The sequence below is a fragment of the Ursus arctos genome, unplaced genomic scaffold (genome assembly GCF_023065955.2).
Source record: "Ursus arctos isolate Adak ecotype North America unplaced genomic scaffold, UrsArc2.0 scaffold_23, whole genome shotgun sequence".
In the NCBI taxonomy this organism is placed as follows: domain Eukaryota; kingdom Metazoa; phylum Chordata; class Mammalia; order Carnivora; family Ursidae; genus Ursus; species Ursus arctos.
The window spans coordinates 47,025,918-47,053,297 of NW_026622908.1; the positions used below are offsets into that span (position 1 = coordinate 47,025,918).

General features: G+C 65.3%; 2 protein-coding genes across 6 annotated transcripts; one reads left to right on the forward strand and one right to left on the reverse strand.

Moving 5' to 3' along the window:
• The first annotated feature begins 4,201 nt into the window (after positions 1-4,201).
• On the forward strand, positions 4,202-20,682 carry LOC130544621 (uncharacterized). Its single transcript, XM_057317075.1, has 2 exons — positions 4,202-4,657; positions 5,032-20,682. The coding sequence occupies exon 2, from the start codon at positions 17,300-17,302 to the stop codon at positions 18,332-18,334; it is 1,035 nt and encodes a 344-aa protein (XP_057173058.1). The 5' UTR covers positions 4,202-4,657; positions 5,032-17,299; the 3' UTR covers positions 18,335-20,682.
• Positions 19,958-26,997, reverse strand: MRPL23 (mitochondrial ribosomal protein L23). 5 transcript variants are annotated; one of them, XM_057317078.1, is made up of 6 exons: positions 26,662-26,909; positions 25,947-26,007; positions 24,930-25,052; positions 24,031-24,113; positions 23,368-23,441; positions 20,678-20,983 (listed from the first exon to the last, which is right to left on the reverse strand). In XM_057317078.1, exons 1-6 carry the CDS (start codon positions 26,696-26,698, stop codon positions 20,783-20,785), a joined length of 579 nt encoding a protein of 192 aa, XP_057173061.1. In that variant the 5' UTR covers positions 26,699-26,909; the 3' UTR covers positions 20,678-20,782. The 5 variants fall into 5 exon arrangements, with proteins under 5 accessions (XP_026338698.1, XP_026338697.4, XP_057173061.1 ...); XM_026482913.4 differs by lacking the exons at positions 20,678-20,983; positions 25,947-26,007; positions 26,662-26,909 and adding exons at positions 19,958-20,183; positions 26,919-26,997; XM_026482912.4 differs by lacking the exons at positions 20,678-20,983; positions 26,662-26,909 and adding an exon at positions 19,958-20,183 and having other exon boundaries at positions 25,947-26,205.
• Positions 26,998-27,380: the final 383 nt, after the last annotated feature.

Sequence of the window (27,380 nt, forward strand, 5' to 3'; positions counted from 1 at the left end):
AGCTCCCCTCGCACTGTCCCTGCATCCTAGGAACACCTCTCTCCCCTTGGATCAGGGCCCCCCTGTGTGGGCAGCAGGATTTTCTGCTCCTTCCTGCTATGGACCAGAGTGGTCCTGATGGGGATAGCTGTAATCTTGTCAGCCCCAGTCACGCCTCGGCCGGGCCGGGCATGACTCGGTTTACCTCAGGTCACCAAAGCCCTGGGGGCCCTGCTTGGTCCACTTGGGGGAGGGGCTCCTCCCTTGGGCAGGCCCTGAGACCCCAGAGAGGGCGCGGGGAGGGGGCGCTGGGGCCGTAAGGCAGAGCTGCAGTGCAGGGCAGGCAGGGGTGGGAGGGAGGGGCAGCGTGGGGGTGGGGGAGCCCCCCTCGGCCCCTCCGAGCAGCTGCTTGGCTTCTCCGGGCCCATTCCGCCTGGTGTGAATGTCCACCATAATCAATCATGGAGGGCTTAGCCCAGGGGGCCGGGGCAGACCTGTCAGCCGGCTCCAAGCGGCAGGGACAGCTGCTATTCCGGAGGGTTCCCAGGGGCCAGACCCACCAGACAGCAGCCTCTGCCCCCTCCTCTGAGGGGCGCCCCCACGGAAGGCCCAAACCGCGGGGACAGAGGGACCAGGCCCCAGTGTGGAGGGCGACACGGGAGCCGGAGAGGCCACGAGAGGCTGCGGGCTCCAGCCTTGGCCTCCAGAGGAGCCCCCGCCCCACGGGCTCAGTACATCCTGGACCCCCATCCTTCTGTCTCAGGCAACACAGGCTGGGGTGCAGGGAGGGCTGGACCTGGCCCCCAGCAGCCTGGGGTCGAAGGTCTTTGCCTCGTTGGGGAAGGAGGGATGGGCTGATGGATGGGGACAGCTGCAGGCTCCGCTCCCCACCGGACAGGGCTCCCTTGTCGTGCTGGGCCCCCGGAGGCCCCATCCGTCATGGCCCACCCAGGCCCCGGGTCCATCCCGCAATTCCCCTAATCCCCCCGCCGGCTTCTTCCCAACGCTCAGGGCGGTTGGATGCATTTTCCAAATTCCCGGGCGCTGCTCCTTCCTCCTCAAATTCCTCGCCCCTCGCCCCATCCCCACCATGGGAAAAGGCCGCCACTGTCCCCACACATGCTCTGTCTTGGGCTGATCGGGGGAGGAGCAGCTGGCTGGCCGGCAGCTGTGAGGTGCGGGGGTGCCAGGGAGGAGAGCCCAGATTAGGGGGGCGTCATGGGAAAGCTGCAAGGGAATGCTACCCAGAGCCCCTCCTGCTGGCAGCCCCGTTCCGCTCCCTCTGTGGAGAGAGGCAGATGGGGCTCCCAGCCGGGACCACTGTATCCTGCTGGCCACAGGCTCTGCCAGAAAAGTCCATCTGCCCGGGCTGAGTACCTGGCTCCAAGCGTCGTCCCAGCTCATCCAGCCCCGACACCTGCTCCCTGGGACATAGGACGGGCCAAGCCAATCCCCACACGCTGGCCAGCGGGCTCCACGGAGAGGGCCCAGGATGTCCACAGGGAGGGAGGGGCTTCCCACAGGGTTTTCCTCTGGGAAGGGGCCAGAGTGCAGGCCTGATGGCAGGACCAGGGTGGGGTAGCCCTGGCTGGGTGGGCACAGGGCAGCCCCAGCAGGAGCTGTGACCCCTGAGCCCAGCTTGACGTGTCCAGGAGGCCCAGAGGACCGACTATCCCCAGGCACAGCTGGAAACGGCCAGGAGTAGCCCGAGTGCCCACAGGGTGATCAGCCACGCAGAGGGCGGACTCCCTGCGGATACTCTGCCTGCTCGGAGCCTGGAGGGATAGCGGACCTCCCACCCTGGGCTCCTCTCAGACACTCCTGGGGCTTCCCAGGTCTCGGTCAGTCCAGAATGGTCCATGCAGCCCTTTGTCACTGGATGGTGGCCCGGGTGCCACCAATGCTCAGATTGGAGAGTGCAGCCAGCCGGCCCTCCCTGGCGCTTGAGCTGGGCCTCCCCAAAGCTGGTGGGCCTGCCCCGGCCTGCTGTCGGGCCTTCCTTCTCCTCTTTTCCCTTGGCATCCTGCAGCAGACAGTTTCTCTTCTGGTTTTCCTGTCCTCTTTTCATGACAAAAATCAGAATTCTTTTCCCTGCCGGCTGACATGGAACCCCAAAGCACTGTGGCCCCAGCTGTCCAGCCTAGTTGACGGAAGCTGGCCCTGGCCTCCTTCCTGGGCACGTGCACCCTGCCATTGCCAAGCCCTCCCCATGCCTTGTGCTCAGGAGTCTTCTACCCCTGCCCTTGTGAAATGGACAGTCTCTGAACTCGTCCCTCATTTCTTCTGTTGGCTATGCACCCTCCAGGCCCGCCAGGGCTGCCCAGTGCTTTCCTGGAGGATGTGTTCCACGTGTCCCAGGGAGACACGCCGAGGTGCTCAGAGCCCCTGTGTCTCCCCATGCCTCGTGCCCCGCATCTCACCCCAGCAGCCACAGCCTGGGTCCGGGGCACGGCTCTGCACAGCCGAGGGGGTGGCCCTAGAGGTCATGGGCTGGGACAGCAAGGGATCAGGGTGCAGGGAGAGGAGACAGTCTCCTTGCGGGGCCGGGGCTGGGCAGGCAGGTGCTGCGGTCCTGGAGTCTGGCCAGCAGGAGGATGCCTCCCCGCCTGGGGTCTCAGCTGGGGACGCTGCCTGGTGGATGGGAACGGACGATGGGACTCCGTGACTGCAGATGCCCCCGAGCTCGCCCCTCCCTAGAGCACCTTACATGGTTTCCGTTTCATTGTGCTAAAGGACATGTGACAGCATCGGCCACCCTCGCCATTTGTAAGGGGACAGTGCCGTGGCACCAAGCATGTTCCCCTTGCTGTGATGCCCTTGCTGCTTCTCCAGGGGCCTTCCTCACCCCGAGCGGAAGCTCCCGGGACGTGCCCAGACTCCTTGGCCTTTACACCAGTAGGCAGATGGCCAGGGAGGCAGCTCCAGGTCACAGAGGAGCCGTCTGAGACACAGAAAGGCCAGCCAGTCTCCCCAAAGTCCCGCAGAGAGCATTGGCAGAAGGGCACCCGCTGAGTGGACAGAGCGGGGACATGGCAGAGAGGCCCGAGTCCCTGAGACAGGCAACCAAGACTGCCTGTCGGCTGGACGAGGCTCCAGGCCTGCCACCTGTCTGCCGCCCGGAGGGTGGGCTGCGCAGCCCTGACGGCAGGGGGGGGGTCACCTCCCAGCCTCTGGTTGTCATTAGCTGCTCCTGGGTGGGAGGGGGCCCTGCAGCCAGCGAGGGTCGGGGCTCGTGCAGGGCACCTGGGCCTCATTACCCTCAAGCACTGGGGTCTGAGTACGGTGCAGGGGATAAAGGGCTGCCCGCCCCCTCCCCTCCAAGCCAGCACACGGGACCTTCGCCAGAGTGGAGCTGAGCCGGGCTCCCCTCAGAGCCCGAAGGCGCGTTTGCAGAAGACTCAGCCCAGCAGCAGAATAGGCTGGAAGAATGGGGGTGGGGGCCGGATCCTGGTCCTTTCCCCATTCTGTGGGGTCTCTCTGTCCTTTGCTACGGTGACCTGGGGTTGTTTGGCCAAGGCCACCATCAATGCCCCATTGCTGACAGATGGGAGAGATGAGAGCATCTTTCCCACCAACACCATCCTGGGTAGGACCCTCCTGGCTCTCCCCCATTTCCCCCACCCCCAGGAACCATCCAGCACATGATGGGGCCAGGAGGTTGCCGAGGGGACCCTGGAGAAGTCCACCATGGCCTGGCATCTCCAAGGTGACTGAGATCCTAGCTCTGTAGCCATGGGAGCTCTGAGGCCCCCAAGGACCCCTGCAAGGTGCCTTCCAGCAAACACCCTCAGCTTAGGGGGGGCCGAATGGGCCTGTGTAGGAAGGGGTCCCCATCTGGGGTTAGGCCCCTAGCTTAGGCCAGAGTGAGGCTCAGGGTTCCGGCCCCACGTGGAGCAGAAGCCTGGAGGGAAGATTCTCAGGGCTCGGGTTGGGGGCAGACAGCGGGGCAGAGCCCTGGGGCCCTAGGCTGGCTCGAGCGCCCGTGCTGAGGGTTACACATGCATCCCCATCCTGTCATCCCAGATCTCGGGAAGGATACCGTGGCCCTCCTGGCTGACCACAGGAATGTGCAAGATGGCTGCTGGGAAGAGGCAGGGGTGGGGTGGGGCGGGGCGGGCCTCCGTGCAGCTGACCTGAGTGATGGGAGCACATCCCGACCTTGGCGTCATCACCTCCGTGTTTTTACCCAGTGAACAAATATACACTAAATGGGGCACAAACGAGCACGGCCAAAGGAACGGCCGATTCTGTCCTTTCTTCTTAATCCCTTTGGCTTAGGGTTTCCCCGGCCTGGACAGCCTGTCCGAGGGGAAGGCTGCCCAAGGGCACACGGGCATCCGTCCGGGGACATTCAGGCAGTGACCAATCCCTGGCCGCCCTGGCGTGCACCCTGTACCGTGGGCCTTTTCCCAGCCGGCCGGTGTGGGAGCAGCCACTGTGGGTCCTCAAGCCTTGGTGAGATGGTCAAGGATGGACTATGATGGAGACCAGCATGCGGCCATGTCTGTCGGGGAAGGAGGAGCTCGGGCCAGGATGGAAGACATCTTTGCTGTCCCCTCGGCCAAGCCACAAAAGCAACCCTCTCCCCCAAACTCCCAGCACCAACCAACCTGGAGACCGCCCTGGGCCGGAGCCCAGCACGGCCACCGCTGCGTCTTGGCCGTCCAGCTCAGGACAGGTCAGTCCCCACACGTCTAGGCTGGAGCTAGTCCTTGAAGGGCCTCAGGGTCCCACTGGGGCATAGGAGGGCCAGGTGAGGGCCCTGCCGTGTGCTCGGAGAAGACCACTAGGGCTGGCTGGGGCACCTGTCTTGGAGGAAGGTGATGCCTCCCTTCAGCAACCATCACCAGAGGAGAGTCCCGGATTCCAGCTCTGGGCTGCAGAGTACCTAGCCCCACCTGGAGACGGCTGCCCTTCCCTCCCACCCCAGCAGGCTCTGGAGCCCCCGGAATCCTGCCTCGGCCCAGGGTGGAGCTCGCCTCCCACTGTAAGCAGGAAATGTCCCCAATCCCACCTAATTTTGGCCTATTTCCTTCCATCCTGGCTTCCCAGGAGATGGAGAACAGAGCCCGGCCCCTCCCGGAGGCTCCTTGAGTCCCAGGAGGGTGCCCTCCTTGCAGACAAGCACGCAAGCCCCCAGCTCCCACCGGACAAGTAAGCTGTTGCCGTGGGTCCCGCTTGCAGTCTAACTGGCTTTGGGAAAGCAGACCTCATTAGGAGAGAGCCCCTGTGCCCCCTGCCCTAATTCCCAGCCCCCAGCCCCATTGGGCTGGGAGCTTTGACCTAAGCAAACAATCAGTGTGGGCTGAGTAACCAGGACCCTGGTCCACATCTCTCCACCATGTCCTGCACCCCAACCCCCCAACCTGGTCTTGAGCTCAACGATGCATTTTTCTGGGACCTCCTCCAGATGCCACCCAGTTCCAACCCAGGGGAGGGGTGACAGGGCTGCTGTCCTCTCACGAAAGAGGACTGAAGCCTGGAGAGGAGAGGGGCCAGTGAGTTGTGGTCCACACTGGCCTGCGTGGGGTCATGCCATCCTCACCCCAAGGAGAGGGTCCTGGGGATGGATCAAGGACGAGTGAGCAGCTTGGGTTTTCTAGAAGGTTCTTCCATATCTCTTCTGATTGAATTACTCAATGCCACTTTAGCAGGGCTGGGCTTCCTCTTGGCCCAGTGGGATGAGGCCCCCTTCACTGGGGCACCCACCTCTGGCCAAGAGCAGAGCACCTGCCCTGGACCCCAATCCCCAGGGCCCTGCCCCCAACACTCAGCCAGTGCTGGAGACAACCGTCTCTGCAGACCCCTTCTCTTCCCTGCTCCCCGTGCAGCCCAAAGATGCCCCAGCCTCTTGGTGGGGCAGCCCCAAGGGAAGAACGGGGCCCTGGGACCAGCAGCCCTCCACACGCCCTGCGCACTGCTCACCATCCCACCCCATCAACCCCCAAAATACATCTGTGTGTTCAAATGTCTGCTGCTGGAGGGAACTCCGGCCAGCCCACCTGCCCGCTGCCCAGCCCGGGGCTGCTCCGGGCCACGGGGTGCTCAAAGGTGCCCACAGGCACACACGGACGTTACAAAATGGCAGTCCGTCTGGCTGCCCTTGGCAAGAAAGAAAGATGCTGGTGTTTGGCCGAATGGGTCCCGCTCCATCTCTCTGCAGCCCCTGCCTGACCCCAACAGCTCTCTCTCCCCCAAGGAGTGGCCGTTGGGACTCGCTGGGTCCATACTCCCGGCACCGGGCCATGGGGACATGCTTGTGATGGAGCCCCTTCCCCAGGACCAATGGTCCATCCTCCTTGCTCGTCCCCAGCACCCCTCCTCTTTTTCTAAATGTACACGTTGTCCCCATGAAGAACCTCCATCCTTCCCAAGTTCTCCCACCTGCCCTGCCCGCCTCATCTGACCGACAGCCTTCTCTCTGTCCCGTGCTCTCCATTCTTGGAACCTTCTGTCTCCTTGCTGGTCCCGCCTCCCACTGTGGCCAGAGGGCGGGCAGGTGAGACCAGGCTCAGATGCACGTTGGGCGGTGCAGGTGCTGGCCCAGAGGTGTTGCCGAGCAGCTCCCAAGGAGGCCCCGGGATTGGGTGGCCACACAGGTAGGTGGGTGGGTATGCCGGGGGCCAGGAGAACAGGCTGTTTTCTCTGGGAGCAGTTGCCGGGAGATCCACACCAGGGACGGCCAGAGCCTGCCCTGGGCCTGGGGGAGCTCTGTCCTTTGGAGCCAGGCAGGGCCATGTCTGGCTGGGGCAGGGAAGTGGCTGCCCCATCCGGGCCTACGCTTCCTGGTCTGACCCGGAGCCGCTGGGTGCCGGTTGCTACGGGAACCACACACAGCCTTGGCCTGGAGTCCGCCATGTTGCCGTGCTGCACAAACGTGCCTTGCTGCCCCTCACTGCGTCACCGTAGGGTCCCCACTGTGGCCTGAGGACCACCCTGGAGCCGCAGCGCAGTCCTCAAGGATCCCCAGTGGGACTGGATTCGGGGCCCTTGGACATGTGAGGATCCAGAAACAACCCAACTAGGAGGCCAAGATGGCCAAGGCCTTACTTGAACAGGGCTTCCCATCCCAAGTCGTCCGGATCCAGCCTTGTGGGGCCACGGCCGGCCACCAGGTTCCAAGCGGGTCTGGGACGCCCTCTCCTGGGGCTCTCCCACTGCTCTCTGCAGCGGGAGTGTGGCTGGCTGGAAGAGGAGGCAAGGCCGGAGGGGTGGGGAGGGGAGGGTGCCTTGGCCACTTTGCTCCCCTCTGAGAGTTGGGGAGGTCTGGGGAGGACAGGAAGGGCTCACAGAGGGAGATCTGAGAGGAGGCGTCTCAAGGAGGACAGGCAGCATGGTGGAGAGCACGCACGAGGGACAATGTCCGTGCCCCTGGCATGCGGCGGGTCCTGGCTGATCGTCCCTCCGGAGGCGTGCCACGGACCGCCTGGCCAGGCTCTGTTTGCTGCGTGTGGTGTTTGTAGAAAGTGCTGACCTGCCGAGCCCAGAAGCCAGGCGCAGAGGGGACAGGAAGGCGCTCGCTGCCCCACATGGGCGTTACATTTCCAGGGCACCGGAGCCACCAAATCTGCCGGCCCTGTGCCCGGGGACGCGCTTGCCGGATTGCTCGGCAGGACTGTCGGCTGTTCCTGGGGAGACGGTTGGACACCCACCCTGGTCTCGTGTCCCTGTCCAGGTCCCTCCCCATCGCCTCCTCCTAAGCCCCCCCACCCCCCAACAATGGTGTGCCTCTCCCTTGGGACCAGCCTGAGGAGGAAAGCAGAGGGAGCCACCCCATCCTAGCCCCAGGGGCCCCTCCCAGGCACCCCGCCCCCCCACCCTGAGCTGCCTCTGCTCTCCAGCTCTCAGGACCCCACTCCCAAGGGAGGAAGGCTGGACCTCAGGGCTAACTAGCTCCTGCCAGGCCCTGGACAACAAGGGCCACACTGGGCAGTGCTGGGGGGCCCACGTCTGCAGGGAGGGGTGTCCAAGAAGTCAGGAGAGCAGCCCAGAGGCAAACCCCGGGGTCTGTTAAGGAAGAGGGGGTTAGTGGGCAGTGGGGAGAGCTTCGTGTGTCCCCAGCTGCCCTCTCTGGCCCTGGCTGGTCACTCCCTAGGGGTCCCAGGCAAGTGAGTGGGCCATGCCACGACGTGAGGTCAAGTGCCACAGGGCCAAGCTCAGGGGTCTGTTGGGGGTCCTGAGCGAGGGAAGGAAGAGGGTTTGGGAGGGGTCACGGGCCAGAGGCAGGCCAGGTCATCCTGAAATGGGGTGTGTGGCAGAGTGCTGGACCTCAGGGTGACTTCTGGGTGCTACCTCGTGTGGGCCTGGACAGGTCACAAGGGGAAAGGGGCTTGGACCTGAGACTCAAAACCCCCAAGAAAAGTGTGATGGGAGGCAGAGGGAGGGGCCCTAGCGGGACCGGCCTGTCCTATCGATGTAGGACACAGGGGCTGGCCAGGGCCCGGCAGTGTCGGGGACCCAGTCCTTCCTGCCAGGATGGGGACAGGCAGAGAAAGGTCACAGAGGCACACGGGGCTCCGTGGGCTGGAGGGTGGACCTACCCGAGTGGGGGTGGGAGGGTGACACGCGGCTTGGGGGCTGTGTCCCGTAGGTGGTGGGAAGTAAAGCGGGAGTGGCCACTGTCTGGGGGGTACGGAGAGGAGGCAGGGCAGCGTGCAGCCTCCGCGAGGACACACACGGGCCTGGCTGACGATGAGGAACAGAGCCGGCAGGACTCTGGCCCGACAGGCTTTGGGGTGTAAGGTTCCAGGCGAGGGCAGCCCGGGCTGGGGCGGCCCTCTTTGCCAGTGTGGGTGGGACTGGGGTGAGCCGGGGCACGCAGCAACCCCCCGCACAGGTGGGCCACCCCACCCCCACCTCCGGCCCACCGCCTGCCCGTGCAGGGTTTCTGGATTCCATCACGTGTCACAGCAATCTGGCTGTGACATAATGAGGCAGGCCGGGGTCAGCGGGGTGACCTCTCGTGGCCCCGATGTTTGGAAATCCCAAATCACAACGACCCAGCAGAGGAGCCCGACACTGGATTTTCCGAGCGGGCCCCTTCAATCACCCAGAGGCAGGGACGGGAGTGGCCAGGCCCCTTAGATGACTGCTTCCCTGGACGGCCGCACTGCGGGGCCCTGGGACTACCTGGGACGCCGGGGCAGCCCCCAGCCCGAGGCTCCTTGAGGCTCACCCCTCCCGGGGCAGAGCTGACCTCACTCCAGCAGATGTGAGCGGGGCCGCCTGGAGCCGGCCGCACACACGGGACAAAGAACAGTGTAGGGCCCAGCACCAGACACAGAGTGACCCCGTGCCCGTGCTTGCTGGGCGCCCGCCACGCGGCCCAGGGGCCCGCGCAGCCCGCGGAGGCTCTTGTGGCCGAATCAGCACCGTGGGGAGGGGAGCGGGCCACAGCTCGCCCTCCTGCCTGGAGGTTCAGCCTCATGCGAGCAGATTCCGACAGCCTTCTTGTCCCTCCCCTCCAGGTGTTACTTGGGAAAAAAAAAATCTTCTCCCAAACTACATGCTGAAGTTTTTGGCATGAAAATTTAATGTCAGAAACCTGTAATCTCTTCCCCAGAGATAAGACACAGGCTCGTGAGGAGTGGAGAACCGATTCCTCTAACCCAGAGAGTGGCGGCTGGCTGGGGCGGGCGGGGGGCTTGCGTGGGCCCTACAGGGGCAGAAACACCAGGGGGCTGGGCCAGGGGCACCCCCATGGCGGGTGACCTCGAACTTCCTGAAAATGCCGGTCTCCTGCCCGCCCCTTGGGCCTTGAGGGGAACTGGCCTCTCTGGCGTTGGGACGAGACATGTCTGAGGTCGGGGCGGCTCAGGTGTCCCCGTGATGCCCGTGGCTTCTCCCTCAGACCCTAATTTAGGCCTCGAGGCTCCTGGCCTGTGTGGCCGGAGGGCTCAGGTTGCCGACAGCTGACGCAGGAAGGACAGCTTGGCCATGGCCACACACGACCTCTCCAAGCAGTGTCCCTCTCGCTCCGGGCCAACAGCGCCGCCCTTGGGGGAGACGAAGCATGCACATTTGTGCTTCTAGGTCCACGCCCTTGGGGGACACTGTCTCCCACCACCCCAGACCCTGCGCTGCTTCCCTATCAGCTCTCAGCCCCGGCGGCCAAACCCGGGTGTGGGCGTTGGGCATTGTAAAGTGCCCGGCTTGGCCCTGGGTGCCAGCCTTGGCTCGGCGTAGGGGGAAGTGAACAAAGGGCCCCAATCTGTGCTTGCCTGGTTTTCCCCAGTGATGCAGATGGAACATTTTTAGGCGGTCCCCAGCAATCCCTGCGGGGAGCAAAGCCTCCTCCTCGTCAGACCCCGGGCCCCAGGCCTCCCCTGACCAGGGGCACCGCACAAGATGAACAGGCAAATCTGGAAGGGGGGAGCCCCCTGGGTGCATGGGTGCTAGACCCCAAGTGCTGAGACTACATTCCAGGGAGGGAGTGGTTGGAAGGCACCTTGAACTCAGGGCCTGGCAGGCCTGGCATGGGGGCAGGGTCCCCAGGCTGCAGAATGCAAGTGGACCGTTGTCTCTCAGTGTGTGACACTACTGCCCCCATCAGGCAGCTACCCGTGGGGCTCTGTCCCAGCGACCCTCCCCAGCCCTGCTCTGCAAGGTCCTGAGACCCTAACTTGCTGAGGCCTGGGGAGCTGTGGCAGGGTCCCTGGGTCTGGGTCCCCCCTTAGTGGAAGGAGACCTGGATTGGGGGCCGTTTGTCCTGTGAGCTGATGGCCCGAGGGCCCCCAGAACTTGGGTTTCCAGTGGCCTGAGCTCCACTCTTGACAAATTCCAACATGCTGGGGGACCCTGAACCCTGGGGGTGCCTGGCCACTCACCCCAGCTCCCACCCCTCCAACCCCCAGGGCACAGGTCCCTGCGAGGTGCCCTGGCTTGGGGTTGGGCGGGGCAGGGGCAGGACAGGGGTACACAGGTCTCAGCACGGCTAGAGCAAAGCCAGCCCGTGAGCTTCTTCTCCCAAACTTGGCGGTGTCTCTGAGGCTGTCCCACCCCCTGGAGGGGACGACCAGGAGTCAGGGGGCCACTCTGTTGTGGGCTGTTTGCCGGCCCCTCCCGGCGTTGCCATGGCGATGACATGGGGTGCGGCTGGGAGCCATACCTCAGAGGTGACTAAGTGAGCCATGCCGCCCGTTATAGCGCCCGGCGCCCTCCGGGGCCTCTCACACCTTGGCCCCTGGCCCCCGGCCCCCAGCAAGAATGTTCCATGAGCCCCGTGGGCAAGCATGTGGCCCGGCATGCGAGGCCAAGCGCGCCGGGCCGGCGCCGGCTCCCCTCCCGCCCGGGCGTCACTGGCCCAGCCCGGAGCCTGCCGGCTGCACTGCCACCCACCCGCCTGCGCTCTTTCCCTCGAGGCTGTCAGGCCCCAGCTTCCTGGTGCGAGAGGCTTCCTGCACTTCCTGTGTTTCTATCTGGTCCGTGCAAGCAGACCCTCAGCGGGACGAGCGCTCTTCCTGCCCCGCACGCCGGCTGCCCCGCATGGCACGCCACACTCCGCGGGCCACGCCATCACTGACCCCTCTATTCCGGGGGCGGCAGCGGGGTGGACTGTGGGCTTCGGCCCAGGACCCATACCCGGCACCCCGGCCCGCGGTGGGGGGACCCCGGGGCAAGGAGACTACCACAGGAGAAAGAAGCCCGTGTCGGGACCTGGGGCTGGGGCCGGGGCCGCACGTCACTAGGGTCTTGGAGCCACCAGGGTGTCCCCTTCCCAGTCCCCCACTGCTCCGGGGGGCCGCGGGGGTCTGGAGAGCCCCCTGGGCAGCAGCCCCTGGGAAAGGCCGAGGTCAGGGGGCTCAGAAGAGGCCACTCTAGCAGGCGCCGTCTTGAGCGACGCGGACAGCTGCGCCCGCCTCCCGAAGCTATTCCTGTCTGAGCCAGAGTCGGGGAGGGCCGGCCGGGCTTCCCGGCATCCAGTCGGGCAATACGATCTTTCCAGATAAAGGGCATTCCTGGCGCCCCTCATCACTCTCCTCGGGCAGCTGTCGGCTCCACTTACCCCCTAAGCCCCACAGGAGGCTCCGAGCAGTTTTCCCATTCCGTCCCAGCCGAGGGGCCAAGGCGGATTTAGCCAGGGTGAGGCGGGGTACGGGCCGGCAGGGGTTGTTCTGGGAGGTGAGGACAGGCAGGATGGGGACAGCAGCTGGTCCTAATCCCACTGGGCCTCCTTCAGGACCAGCCCCACAAGGCCTCTTGCTTGCTTCTTATTTTCAGGAGGCATCTTCTAGAACTTGTGCTGCCCCGTCCTGGGGGCACAGGGACATGCTCAGCACAGTCACGCGCCAGGTGACCCCGGGTGCAGGGCTGACCTGGGCGGCTGGGTCCCCAGGGCCTGCTACCAGCACTCCGGGGACACGTGGCCCGTAGCCTCAGTGCTGGAGTTCTGAGTCCGTGCGCCCACGGGACACCCAGCCACACCTGCACCCCAGCGCAGGGGGCCAGCCTCCGTTCCCGAAGCCCCTCAGGGCCCGGCCTGCGGGGCAAGGTGGCGGCTACCCCTTCCTTCACACACCTCTCACCCAGGAGCCCCCGAGGGGTGGGAGGGAGAAATTCACCAGCCCAGAGGAGGGACATGCCCACTCTGGGGCTGGAGGAGGGGCACAGGAAGGAATCAGGTAACCACCGGCTTGTTTCCTTAAATGGGAAAAAACCCCAGCAGTGGCACAAAGCCTCTCCAGTTGGTGGGCCTCCTGAAACGGGGCAAGGGATCTGGATGGTCCCCCAAAGACAGGGAGGGGAGCAGGAAGGGGGCGCCGCAGATGCTAGGGCCTGGCCAGGCAGCAGGAGGCAGCCCTTGGGGCTGGGGCTTAGGGACCCCTAGGTAAGGGTGAGATTGCTCAAGGCCCCTGCCAGACCCTGACACCCTGGGAGCATGGAATCACTGGAATTCCTCTGTGAACCGGCTGGCTCATGATGGGGCGGGTCAACCTCATGGCCTGCCGACCACGCCACTGTCACCCCAGGGTCAGGGGCCAGCAGGAAGGGAGGTTTCTGTCCTCGGCCAGCAGGACCAATGGCGTCTCCAAGGATGTGGCGTGACTGGGGGCCCATGGGGCAGGGACTATGGGTTCACAGCAGGGTGTGTGGCGCCCACTTCCGGCACCGCCTCCTAGGTCTGGACAATCTCATGCGGGTTTAGACACCCCATGAGCCTTCCCACAACATGACCGTTCGACTCCTGTGGGCCCCTCCTCGGGAGCTCTGCCACACCGTGGCCGTGCGAGGGAGCTCATCCCAGACCCGCACACCACGCCCAGCAGGGACACAAGACGTGGCAAGCCACCGGGGTGGTAGACAGCCATGGGACAGAGACCAGGCTGGCACCCGGGACCGGGACACACGTGGGGGGAGAGGAGAGCCTGACATCAGGGTCAGGGGGTCCTGGGAGCAGGGTCCTCTGGCTCCTCCCTGGCCGGCATCATCATTCCCACATTTCACATAAACCAAGATGAGCCCACAGCCCAGGGCCTCACAAACCCCAGGGGAGACCAGGAACCTGGCCCCGGCAACCCCTGTCACAAGCCTCTAAGCCTGCTCTGTGCCCCAACATGCTATCGGTGGGCCCAGAGCAGCGAGAGGACCCTGTCCCGGGTGGGCGGCCGTTGTCTGTCTGCCATTAGCAGCCAGGTGTCAGGAACCGGTGCCCCGGGCCCCCGGGCAGCCCCGCATGGCCCCCTGAACACTAGGATGGACCCCTCATGTACAGGGTCCCCATCCCCCGCTGTCAGTGCTGTGAGCTCAGAGAGCAGGGCAGCCTTGGGAGGGCACAGCGGTAGGAACCTTGCCAGTTGCCCTGCCACCCCCTGGGACAGCTGAGGCCCGGTGCACGTGGCTCCAGCAGGGGTGGGTACCTGTAAGGCAGACACTCGCCCCTGCCCTGGCCGGCCTCCCTAACCAGCCAGCATGTGTTCTGGAAGCCTTTGATCTGACTTTTAATGACCATCCCTGCTGATGGGCCATCATTGGTGCCCCCTCCGTGCCCTGGGGGGGCTTATCATCTAGACTCCCCAACCGATGGCCCCGAGCTGGGTGCTCCTGGGCTCTCATGACACTCAGGGGTCAAGAGCACATTTTTAGTGGTGCTCTGGGCCCAGGGTCACCTGGGACCTCCCTGGCCTGCTGCTGGGGGAAAAGAGCACCTGGAGGGAGGGAGCCCCACGTCGTTCACCACTCAGGGCTGGCTCCAGGTTGAGAGAAACCCAAGGTGTGGCCCCAGCTCTGAGGGCGGGGGGGGGGGGGGCTGCACCTGACCCTGCCCACTGGGCCTGGGGAGCCAGACACCCTGTGAGCACGGTTTGGGGCTTGCGTGCTCCTCCAGGCACTGCGTTCTCTGAGCTGGATGGCAGCTCCTGGCTACCCGGCCTCCAGGCCCATTCCCTAAGGCTGTGCAGCGGGAAGGGGTTGTACCCTCCACCAGCCCCTCTGCTGAGAATATCCGCCCGACCAGCCACAGCTCTTTGGTGAACAAGGCAGGCGGTGGGCATGCGGGGCGGAGGGCATGTGCGGCTCAGCGGGCCAGGGAGCGAGGCAGGAGCCTCCCACGGGGCTCCCCGCGCTCAGTCACTCATTCACACAGGTGTGCACACACGCGTGCACACGTGTGCACGCACGCACCAGCGGGAAACAAGGCGTCTTCAGCGCCGGGCAGCAGACGTGGGGTTTTATTAGTGCTACAAATCAGATATCACACAGTTGGGGGCTGACATGGTTTTTATAAGAATTATTTAGGGCCCTGGCCGCCGGTGAAGTCCCCGGGAGAACCCGGCGAGGAGCGTCCAGCTGTTTGGGCCGTCGGAATTCCGGGCACTTCGTAAAGCGAAGGTATGAAAGGCCAGCACCTTGTTCTGTTTAAGGGGGCGCGTCACCCCTGCCCTGGGCCCACCGCAAAGGCTTCTGGGAGGCACCTCCCCCGCAGCAGGGAGCAAAAGGCTGCAGCGGCGAGGGGAGGGGCCTGGGGGCACTGAGTCCCCCTGGTGGTCTCCCCAGCTCCCTTCCGAGGATTTTCGAGGTTCCCCTCCCGGGTGGGCAGTGGCCGTCCTGCCGCCTCCGTGCCCGCCGCTCTGGGCCTGCCAGCGGTGTCTGTCACTCAGGACACCAGCTCGGGGGTCGTCTAAAGGCTGCCCCAGCACGTAGGGAACGTCACAGGACCAGGGCTTGCCACGGGGATGCTCGCGGGTACCCAGAGAGCTGTACAGCTATGGTGCCCACGCGTGGATGCGGTTCCTGGTGGAACCAGCTGGCAACCCTCTCCTAGCCTCCTGCTGCCCTAAGGCGTGAGGGCTGCCCGGCCTCAGACCTGCAGACTCCTGTCCTCTCAGGGGCCAGGCAGACAGGGGACCCTCCTCGCTGGACTTCCTCGGAACTCTGTGCATAGGAGCTGTAGGGCGGGGGTGGTCAGGGGATCTTGCCTGTCATACGTCCCTGGAGGGGGGGGTGGCAGAGATCTTGGTGTTTGTGGGGGGGATTGGGATGAAATGCTCTCACTGTCCTGGGGTGTGGGGGACACCAGGAGGTGAAGGCTGGGGCCAGGAACTCTGCGCAGGGAGGGCAGAGAACACGGCCACGGGAGACAGAGCCCGGGGCTCCCCCTGCAGAGCCTGGGCCCAGGCAGGGAGTGCAGACACAGGCAGAGGCCTGGGGTCTCCCTCCCCCGGCCGCCCCTCCCCTGGCCCGGCCTTGAGCGGGGAAGGGAAGCAGGCCGGCCTCTCCTCCCTCGCCATAACGTCAGGGCTCCAGCATCCATCCGAGGCCGGGGCCAATCAAAGCCAGATGTGGGGGCAACACAAAAATGCTGATGATTTTGACTAGGAAAAGCCCTATTTACCAAGAAATAATGAAGTGATTTGGGGGATTGTGCTGGGATGACCTCAGTCAGGAAGGAGCAAACCCAGATGCTAAACCGGTCTCCCAGTCCTGGGGTTCCCGCGGGCAGGCAGGCAGCGGGGCCTTGCACCGTGGCTGCCGCTCCCTCTGGGCCGAGCTGGTGGAAGGAGGCCGGGCCCCTTCGCCCTCGAAGTGGGGTGGGCAGTGGCAGGAAGAGGGGCCTCCGGGCCGCGTGGCTTGGGGTCTGCCACGAAGGGCGTCCTGGTGCGGCGCGGTGGGGCAGTGGGAAACGGCGGGCTCCTTCTTTGCCCTGAAGGGACTTCGAGTCAGTTGCGAAGATGGGACAGGCAGCTGCACGCATGAGACCAGGGCTCGGCCCGGGCCCCCGGACGTGCGGGGAGCAGCCCACACTCTGCCGGCCGCCCCACACCTGGGCAAACAAGGATTCCTGAGGGTGAGGGTGGGGTGGCGTGCGAGGGGAGGGGGGCCCCAGGTGCAGCCTTCAGGGCAGGAGCAACACGGGGGCTGCGGTCCCCAGGGCCAAGACCCCTCCCAGGGCCAGCCCCGCCGGACGGGAGGCTCCCTGCCCCCCGCCCTGGCTCCTGTCGGACCCTGGCAGAGCCCCTCTTCCGGGTGCTCGCCCCGTGCAGGCCTTGGTGGTGGGGCCGGCGGTGGACATGGCCCATCTGTGTGCCGCTTCCACGGACGTTTAGGGTCAGAGAAACGCCCTTCCATGGCGTCGGCTGCCCCGGGCTCGCCTGGAACAGCCCAGGACAAGCACCCAGTCCTCCCCGGGGCAACGCAAAATGTGCGCCCCCAGAATCGTGGGCCCAGAGGCGGAAGCAACCCCAGTGTCTGCCACCGAGAGTCGATTTGCTGACGTGGACGCAGACACCACGGAGCGCGACGTGGCCTTCAAAAGCATGTCCTGAGGTGGGCTGCGGCACGGACGGGCCGGGGGCACCTGCGACCACCAGCGCACACAGGGCAGGGTCCCGTGTGGGCGACGTGCCCGGGACAGGCTAGCCCACGGAGAGACGGGAGATACGGAGAGCGGCGCTGTGGCTGGCGGGGGCTGGGCGAGGGGGGCGAGGAGGGCCGGCCACAGGGTGCAGGGCTCCTTCTGGACAACACAAACATGTTTTTAAAACGGGTCAGAGTGTGACAGAGACCCCGCTCTGCGAACACCCTGACGTCTCACGACATACTTGCAGTGGGCGGGTGGCAGGGTATGTGAACTATGTCTCCATAAAGCCGTCTGGAGACAGAAGAGGACGTGCGTGCCCTGCCCTGCGTGCCGGGAGGGAGGCCCGGGGTCAGGCGGAGTGGGGACCCGGGGCCCTAGGCTCACCACCCAGCACCCACCCACGCCTCACCCAGCTCCCAGCTCCCGGGGTGGGACACGGGGCCAGCACGTCTGGCTCGGCGGGCTCACTGGGCTTGGCCGTTCCCCAGTTATGCTCCCGCACAAACCAGCAGAATTTAGGGTCACATGAAAGCCAGGAAGTGGGGGGGTACAGTCACTCCCGAGGTGCCTTCCAAGAGGCCCCGGGGGTGGGGAATGAGAGGAAGTGCGGCGTCCCTGGGCCTGGGTCCCTGCTGGAGAGTGGGGGCCCACGGGAAGGGGGCTCCTGGGGAGGGGGTGCACAAGGGGGCCAGAAGGCGGGGAGCCCACCCGACATGGGGCTCTGGGCTGCAGGCGCTGTGTGGGCACTGTCCCTGCAGAGGGCCCCGAGGCCTGGCAGGCGGGCGGGTGAGGTGGGGGCCCTGCCCCAGCATCCCGCCGTTATCTGCAGTCAGTCAGAGACCTAAGCTATGTCTTAGGAGCTGGGGAGACAGTGGGCTGCAGCCCTGGGGAGGACTCGTCGGCCCTAGAAGAGGAAAACCAGCCGCTGACGGAGAGACTGTGGCCAGATGGGTTTCCGCTCCGTCCTGGCGGCCCTGGGCGGCTGGGCCTCACCTGGAGCTGCTGGGGGGGGGGGTCTGGGATGCATCCCTGGGGGCCTGGGGCCTGCCCGCTGCAGCTGTAACTCATCGGCACAGACCAGGAACTGAGCAGAACCCGCGGCAGTCCCCAGGGCCCTTCCCAGCCCCGGCCCCAGCCCCCTCAGTCCTGCCGGCCTCTGCCTGCTGTAACCTGACGTCCCCCCCGTCTCTCATTCCCTCTTGCAAAGTAAACAGACCTCCCACATGGCAACACACGAACATCGCAGAAGATGGGGGGCTCGTGGGGGGTGGGGGAAGCACTGGGGGCTCTCGCTTGCTCCCTCTGTCCACAGACTTCCCCCACGACCTGGTGCCCTGCGTGCTCCCTGCAGGACTGTCCCCACGGGAAGGGACACCCAGACCCTTCAGGTCAAGCGTGCAGCCCCGTGAGAGGTGTCCAGCCAAGGTGGGCCCGCTGGTGTTTGTTCACAGTGTGAGAGACCCTCTCTGGTGCCCATGCAGAGATCTGGAGCTCCTCTCCTGCTATGCAGAACAAGGGGACACTGAGTCACAGCCAAGACAACCATGGGGCCAGTCTTAGGGGCAGAGACGGACCTCGCAGGGCACATGTCCTCTCCTTCCCCAGCCTCCAGCCAGGGAGCAGCCTGGAGGGGAAGGGGTGTCCAGCCGGCTCCTCCTTGAGACCCTGAGCCTGAGGGTAGGGTGGAGCAGCCCCCCAGCTGCAGGCCCACTTCCTGGATTCCTGGTGACCTGCAAGCAACCCCCACTGCTGTCCTCCCCTCCACCCTCGTTCCCATGGGCCCCTCGCTGGGCCCCAGACAGGGAGGAGGCTCTGCAGGCCCTGGGGGTGCAGGGGAGACCAAGGACATGGCTGCTCTCCGGCCCCTTCCACCTCCCCCTGCAGAAAGATGACCGTGCCTCTGGGGGTGGAGTGGGGTGGGGGGGACACAGGGGTCTTGGGGAGGCTGCAGAGCGGGGCATCAACGAGGAGGCCAGCCGGCGGCGGCGCTGGGTTGCATCTGGGGTGTGCGTGGCGGCCCGTGGTGGACGTGCTTGGATGAAGGACAGGATTCCTCTCCCAGCCTTGAGTTGGGGTCCTCGGGGCCGCGGGGCCCCATGAATTATTTCTCTAAGGAGAATACCGTTGACTCTGCTCTCCGGTCGCCTTCCGGACCTTCCCCATCACTTTAAATCAATGCTGAAGGGCGGCGTTTGCCCGGACCTTCACCCTCCAAATGGAGGGAGCTGCGAGGCCCACGTGACGCCGCCGTCCCCGGTCTGGGTGTCCCTCAGGGCGGAGAGATTGCGGGGACAGCCCCCGTTTCCCCCCGGCCCCTGCAAGGCCCCCCGAGAAGAGCCAGGGCCCTCCTCAGGTCACAGGAGGGCAGTGCTGCAGGACGGAGCTTCCCAGGCCTGGTGGCATCGGCGTCCTACCCAGGGGCAGTGTGGCAACTGTCCCGAACACCCCAGTGCTTTCTGGTTTGCTCCCAAATCCCTAGGCCCGCCTGAGCTGTCTGCATGAAACCCACATGCGGACACACCCACCCCGACGGTCCCAGGTCAGCAGGCTGGGCAGGCTCGGCCCTGTTCCGGCCACCCGCATTTGGGGCACAGCACCCAGGGCTCACGGGGCACCCACCACATGGCCCGCAGACCAACAGAGCCACTGGCCAGCTTGGCTGCCTGGACACCTCGGGGCCGTGGGCCCTCGACCTACACCCTGCAGGTCCCCAGGCGCTGTCTCCTTCCCGACCCTCCACCTCAGGGTACCGATGGCCACTGACCATGCCATCCTGCCCTCGGGCCTTCAGGCCGACGATCCTTCCCACCCCACCCTCCCACCCCACCCTCCGTTTCCCACCTCCTGCCCTCCGCGCCCTGTTCTGCATTAGGGGGGCATCTGTTCAAGACCGCGTCCTCTGGTCCTGCCGTGGACCCCTCCCCACTCAAGAGCCGCCAAGTGGTGCTGCCTTGGACCCTCAGCAGGACGGGCTCCCTGTCCGTGGCGCTTACCCCACCCCTCCTCACGACCTTTTTCACGAAGACCCTTCTCATGGGGACCCCAGCTCGCCTTGGGCTCACGGGGCCAGAATGGGTCACACAGGCCCTGCTGCCTGGCTGCAGGAAGGGGCCGGGTGTGCCGTGGGGTGCGGGGCACAGCCCTGCAGGGGATGCTGCGCACAGAGGACACGGAGCCTGGGGCTTTGCTCCACACACGGGACTTTATTTGGACCGTCAGCGCTGCGCCCACGCTGGGGCCGTCACAGGCCGAACCAGTCGGGAACGCCGCCGCGCCGGGGGTCCCGGCTCTGTCTCCGCTGCTGCTCCTCCAGGAGCTTGTCCTGGATGTCCTCGTCGCCGGGGCTGCCATCAGGGCTCTGCTCTTTCTCAGGAAACAGATCGGGGAACGTGAAGGTCTGTCCGTGCGCCTGCGGAAGAGACGAGCAGTCCAGCTCAGAGCTGCGGCTCCGGATGCGGCGCCGGTCCCGGGAGCCTCCACGCAGGGGACAGGCGGAGGGGACCCTCCTGCCCCAAGCCTCCAGCATGGACACGCGGCCTGCATGTCGGGGGCGATGTCCCTGCTGGGAACGCGAGCATGGCCGCTGGCCGCTGGCTCTCCTCTACCAGCGGGCAGCCACGGCTCCGGACAATGCCCCTTTTCATCGGCATTATCTCTTTACGGAGTGGTGTCTGCCGCGGCTGGAGCCTCATTAAAAGCAGCCCAGCAAAGCGCCCATTCACGGCGCGGGGGCAGCGCGGGCGGACCGGGGGGCAGGCGCGAGGCGCAGGCACACACGGCACGAATAACGTCTGGGGCCGCGCTGAAACTTTCCATCCAAAATACCTACAGGCCTTTACCCACATTAAAGACTCCCCTTCTCCTGGCTCGGAGCTTGGCAAATAAAACGCACATAACGTACAAAGAAATGTACATATGCAGCAGTCTGTAAATCAAGACCGGCTTTGCAAATTAACTGGTTTTACGTCTTTCACTAACAGTTCAGAATGTGCCGGTGCCGGCCAAGCCCTAGCCCGGACCCCGCGCACGGGTGCGGGGCACTGGCCCCCGCGGGTGCGGAGGAGGGGGCCCGGCAACTGTGAGGTGCCCTTTCAGTTTGCATCGGCTCATGGAGTGGCCCCCCAAGATCAGGGTGCGGGGGAGAGGGGGCGCGCACCAGGGCAGCGCTGTTCCAGACGGGCAAAGAAGGATGGAGGACGGCATCTGTATCTGGAAAATTTTAATAAGTAAAATCAGTAAAGTGCGCTGGTTCTTGGAGACCCTTGTTTTGTAAAGAAATTTGGCTTTGGGCAGGCGGCCAAGTAGGATCTGAAACAGCCCACAGGCCCCACCCGAGAAGGGAAGGTTTATAAATTCTGATCACATGGTGCGGAGCGCGGGCCCGAGCGAAGAAAGCAGGGCTGTGTGCGCTCGGTGGCCAGCCTGCAGCGGGGTTAGCTTACACAGCTCAACGCTGCTTTTTTTTCTTCTTTAAAATACCAAAGGGCAATAGTTTACACGCAGGGCTGATTGCCCAGAACGGGGATTTATGTTTAATATATCGAGGTGATTTTGCTAGTTTTCTGAGGTGGGGGAAACCCAAAATGACATTTTAAAATATAAATTCAAAGATGCCAATTTGCAAGAGCTCCGGAAAAACGGACGGGCCGGTGAGAGAAATTCTTCACTTCTCACCAGAGACAAGAGCCACTTGTGGGCGCCCCTCTCCGGGGAACTTCACCTTGTACTTTCAAAAGTAAACCCTCAATCCCGCCACGGCGCAGAGCGAGCAGCAGTGTGGGAACCGGCCCCGGGCTGGCGGCCCCAAGCGCCCCCGGGGCCACCGCCTGGGCCCCAGAGGGCTCCTGCCGGGGGGCGCAGGCCCACAGAGATGCGTATCGGGTTGTCGGGGGAGACGGGGGAGACGTGGGGCCCCCGCCCCGCCGGACCGGCTCTTCCGCAGCAGTCAACTCAAAATAGATTCGGAAACTTAATTTGTGCTCGTGATTGACCCTCTGTGTGCTTTACAATTAGCTCTGTTTTTAGAAGCCCCAGAGCGGGGCCCACAGGGACATGCCGGAGAGCTCGGCCCGGCAGATGGGGGCAGAGAAGGGACCCCTTCAGAGGGCAAGGGCCCGAGCTTCCTGCCCGTCTGCAGGCCGGACCAGAGGCCTGCGGGACTGGGGGGCGGGGGGCCCACTACGAATGTCACTGTGGGCCGCTGTGGGCCTGCAGGAGCCGAGCCCAGCGAGGACTCCGCCCCCAGCCGCGCGGCCGGCTTCACAGGGGAAGAGAGGCGCGGCCCTGCAGCAGCTGCACACACAGATCGAAGTGGGCCGAGGTGGGGCCCGGGGAGAACGCGAGGGCTCGGGTGACTCAGAAGCCACTTGCAACCGCTGTTGGCCCGCGGAAGGCCTGGTGGCGAATGCCGGCACGGGGGTGTCAGCCCGCACGCCGTGACAGAGACAGATGGCCCGATTTCACACACAGGACACAGGCGCCTTTATACGGCCAACGGGCGCTCTCTCCACCTGGATTGGCTGATTTTATGCACAGCAAATATTAGGCCAAATAATTACAGGGGCCCCTGTTTAGAACAACTGTGACTGTTTTTCAGAAAAGCTGCCATGCTAACTCGTCTCTTAACGAACTGCCTCCTCTCACCCAAAAGAGGTCTGCAGGCCCCGGGGAGCTTTTCCCAATAGCGCTACTGCCATCTAGCGACCATGGCCGGCCGCCTCCCGCTGCGGGCACCACTCTGGCTGTTCAGCCCCCTACGGAAGAATCTAGAAGCCCCTCCCCCCTCACCCGTGGGGGTTTCCAACAGTGGGGGCAGCCGATGGACCCTGAAGCAGGGCCGTCCCTGGCAGGTTGGCATGGAGGTGGGGGGGGGCCCTGCCGTCCTCTGGAGGGCTCATCTGCAGAAGCATGTCTTGGGTCCCCTCCGGCTGGAAGGGGAAAGCCTGAGCAGGGGCTCTACAGCTATGGGTCTTCCTCTCCGCTGGACGGAGATGGGGCACTGGACCCTCTCCCCACGCCCCAGGCCAGGCAGGCAACACGGTCAAGAGAATCTGACAGAATGTGCCGGAGCCCCACAACGCAGTCCGGAGGGGAGGGGGCTCAGCCAAGACCCCAGGGCACACCAAACAGGTCCAGCTCTGAGACCCAGGCCCATGCAGCAGCTTTTCTCCCAGGCCATCAACTGCCTCCCCCAGCCACCCCCGGGGGCCTGTCCCTCTGAGGACCACTCTCCAGGGGCAGGAGCTTTGGTTTCCATCTGAGCCCAAGCCCCCCCGGGCCTGAGTGGGCCTGCCCGAGCCCACAGCACGTTCAAAGTCCAAGGGCACGACATGGCTGGCCCCAGAGAAGTTCCAAAATGCCCCGCGCCGTCTCCTCCCACGGGCTGAATGCGCTCTGAGCACGCCTGGGGCTTTGCTGGGGATTAGGGCGAAGTGCAGACTCTGCCCAGCGCCCGCCACGGGCCTTGAGATCCTGCCTCTCAGGGCCTCCCTGGGCCCCAGGCAGGGGCCGCTGCACAAACACGTCCCCCACGCCGAGGTCACAGTCGTGGTAAGTCACGCCCAGGACTTGGGACTCTGCCGAAGCCCACTCACCAGCTGCACGTAGGCCACCTTGTAGTCTGGTTTCTTCACCCTGGCGTTTCTGTAATCCCTCTTCCTGTTGGAACCTGTCCGGGAGGGGGGGACACACTTTACTCCCAAGCACGAGATTTTCAGTCCGACTCATCCAGGAACCCACTTTCTAGAAAGAGGCAAACGTGGAAGAATTGGCTGGCCTCCCACAGAGGACAGGGCATCACACCCGAACGTGACTGGTTCGCGGGGACACGCTGCGCTGCAGGACCCAGCACCACACCACCGCAGACCTCTGCTCCGTTAAACACCCAAATGCCTTAAAGAGGTCAGGAGACCCATTTCCCCCTTCATCAGCTCAGCAACACTGCACAGGAGGGTTCCGTATTTAACTCGGGGTGCAGGGGGCGGTCAGGGCCCATAGTGGAGGAACGAGGGGATCAGAGAACCAAGAGGAAAGTGCCCTGATCCCGCTTCCTAGGTGGTTGAGGGCATAGCTTGGAGCAGGAGTGGGGTGGCCCACCCGCGTTCCAGCCCCAGCTCTGCCCTATTGGCAGCTGCTGTGGCCGCCGAGCACCTCAGTTCCCCAGCCAGAAACAGCCCCCCGCAGTGGCTGGGATGAGGCCTCACGAGCTCCGAGGCCGTGCCCACCCCCCCAGAGGGCAGCAGGGGCGCAGCACGCACCGTGCTGCACCCTAGTCCGCACGGCAGCCACGGGCACATTGTAGATACGCTCGAGGTAATTCCTGAGGTCCACCCTGGTCATCCTGGGGTAGAGACAGAAGAAAAGTAGGTCCACGCCAGGCTGAGATGAAAAGCAGCCACCCGACCCTACCCGGCACTCTCCTGTCCCCCACATATGAGTGGGGGCCACAGGGGGATTGTGCTCACGAGGGGCCAGGCCCCCAGGCAGAGCTCTCCCCAGGGAAGAGAAAATGTGGGGGTGCCCCCAGGCTGCCAGGAACCCAGCCGACCAGGGCTGGTCCTGTGTGCAGCTGCTGTCCGACTACGAGATCCTTTTCTAGAAACGGTGGCCACGGCATTGGTGGGTTAGGCCCCCTCCCCTTTCCACTTGAAGTGGCATCATCAATGTGGCCCTTTACCACTCCTGCCACTCGAGCTCAAGCTGCCCCAGGCCCACGCGCCGGGAAGGTCACATCCTGAGGCCTCAGAGCAGCAGCCTGCAGCCCGGGGGACAGTGCCTGGGGCTTCTGCGAGGGAACCACCCGGAAACTAGGTTTTGGAAGCTGCGGCAAGAAGCTCCAAGAGCCTGGGCCCAGCCGCCTGGGGAGAGCTTGGAGCTCAATGCAGTTGAAGCGCTGGGCCCTCCGTTGGGCTTCCCGGGGAAGGGGGAGGAGGAGGGGAAGGGGAGTGGGGGGGAGGGGAGGGCGTGGGGGCAGCCCAGCCTCACCGGGGCTCTGCAAACAGCAGGCCCTCGGTCAATATTTGCAGAGCAGCTCGGAGAGCCGCCTGTGGTGTTTTTACAGAGGGGAGAAGCCACACGTAGGAGCTAGGTTCTGTGACAGCAGCAGGACTGCCAGCCCGCGGGGGCGCTCCCCAGCCCGAATTCCTGAGGGGCTTACTCCATGGGGATCCGGAACTGCACGGTGTCCTCGGGCTGGGCCGTGCCGGGCCGCACCAGCTGAATGAAGAAGTTTGTCCGGAAGACGCGGAGCTGGGGGTTGCCCAGCTGGTACAGAGGGTACCTGAGAGGGGGGTTTGTCCACATCAAACACAGAGCACAGGACCCTGGGGTCGTCCCCAGCAGACCTCCATTTGTTTACCCATCGCAACAGGAGTGGGAAGCAGAGGGCGGCAGCTTTCCGCAGGCCAGTGCCCCAGGGCCCCCTTTGCTCACTGCACGGTTCTGCCCAGCGTGGGCCCTGAGAACCCTGGTGCCCGTCGACACGTGTGGGCTCAGGGCCGGCCTCTGGAAAGGGCTATCGAGTGACTCAAGAAATAAGCCCATGCCCGCCATGGCCCCCCAAAGACACTGGGGGCCAGACTTGGAGACCATATTTGTTCAAAGGGATGGTCCCACAGGCAGGCAGGCGGCCGTGGAGCCGCACCCAGCCCCGGCTCACCCCACAGCAGAGGGCCGGGCCTGGGGTGGGCACGCAGGGACCTGGCGTCATCACGGGTCTCACCGGTAATCCTGGTGGCCACTCTGCAGCACTGCCCATGGCCCCTGAGCTTGGGGCACCACCAGCACCCTGAAAGGGGGGCTCAGGGAGGCCAGATTCTATGCTGGGCAGGATGAGGAGGGCCAGGGGTGAGAGGACAAGGGTGAGCCTCTGGGTTGTGCGGGGACCTGGGGCATGTGGACGGTGCGGGGGCTCTGGGAGGCCAGGGCACCTGCAGGACTGACTGGCCAAGCGCCATCTACCTGAGATCTGCCAGTGACCAAGTCAGTGCGTGGCAGCTGCCCGGCAGCACCCTGGGCAGTCTCCACGGCAGGGTGAGCCCTGGCGAGAGGCTGGAAGGGCGGCTTCTAAAGGGTGCAGGCCTCGCCCTCTCAGGGCCACAGGAACACCAGGCCTGCCTTGTTTTACCCTCCTTTGTGGAGTTTGGGCCAATGGCTGGCCACCCAAGGGGCTCACCTATTCCCCCTGGCGACCAGCTGCGGCACTGCAGGGGGGGCAAGGGCAGGCCCTCTGGGAGCTGTGGAGGTGGGGACGCAGGGGTTCAGACCCTCCATCTCTCCAGGTCCCTGGGCTTGGGGACCGAGGGGTGCCCTCGGCTGGGGTTGGAGGGAGGCCCAGTGTGAGGGTCAGAGGTCAGAGGCCCCAGGTGGGCAGGACATGAGTCTCCCCAAGCGTCCAGGGCCTCGAAAACTTCCTGTCCTTCCCCACCCACGGAGGGCCAGGAACAATCCCAAGGGCCTGCCTGAGCGCTGCTGAGCCCCCTCCTCCTGGCCTCCCATGCCCGCCGCACCACCTGTGGGCCTACCCACTGCCCCCGCCCGCCTGACCCTCCCGCGGATTTCACAAGCCTGACACTCTGCATGGCTCTAGTGCAGCTCCGAATCTCTCCTGCCTGCTCCCAACACAGCGACCTGGCCGGCTGCCACCAGCCCTACCTCCCTGTGGCCCCGAGGGTGACTCACCCGCGATCCCACCCTCCCCCTCGCCCCCACCCACCAGCAGGCCCTGCCGGCTCCCCTCCCGAGCCTCCCCGACCGCTGCGTAGACCCGCCGACCCCGAGGCCAAGCCCGCTGCTCTGCCTGCTCCCCAAACCCGCGCCGGCCCCTCGGCCCCTGCACCTGCCGGGGCGCACCCGGCCCCCCAACACAGGGTCGCTGGCCGCGGACCCACCCGGGGCCAACGCGCATGCGTGCATGCGATCACTCATTCATTCAGGGGGCCGGTCGCGCTCGCCGGGGACACTACTGCGTCAGCCTCAACTGTGGGGGGCGGGCCGCGGGGGTCCCGGCGACGCGGGCGGGGGCAGTCCTCCCGGGGAGGGGGGGCTCGAGGTCCACGCCGCGTCCGCAGCCCCCTGACCGGCACCGCGCCCCTCCCCGCTCCCCCGCCAGGCCCGCGCCCCCGGTCCCCTGCCCCCGGCCGCTCACAGCACATTCCGCGCCATCGCCGGCTTCCGGGCCGCGGGCGGAAGGAGGGGCGCGCACGGCCCGCGTGGACCTGTCACAGCGCCCCCTGGCTTCCGGGAGGGCCCGCGGCGCCCCGCCCACCGCCCCGCCCCGGCCCCGCCCCGCGCACCTGCCCCCACCACCCCGCCCATTGCCTCGGCCCCGCCCCCTGTACCTGCCCCATCGCCCCGCCCCGCGCACCTGCCCCCACCGCCCCTCCCACTGCTTCTCCCACCGCCGCCGCTCCGCCCCCCGTTCACCTGACCCACTGCCCCGCCCACCGCCCTCGCCCTGGCCAGCGCACCTGCCCACACCGCCCCGCCCACTGGCCCTCACTTGCACACCTACCCCACCGCCCTGCCTACGCACCTGCCGCACTCGCTGCACCTGTCTCATTCTGCCCCACCTTCTTGTCTCATCGCCCCAATCCACGTCCCCACCTCA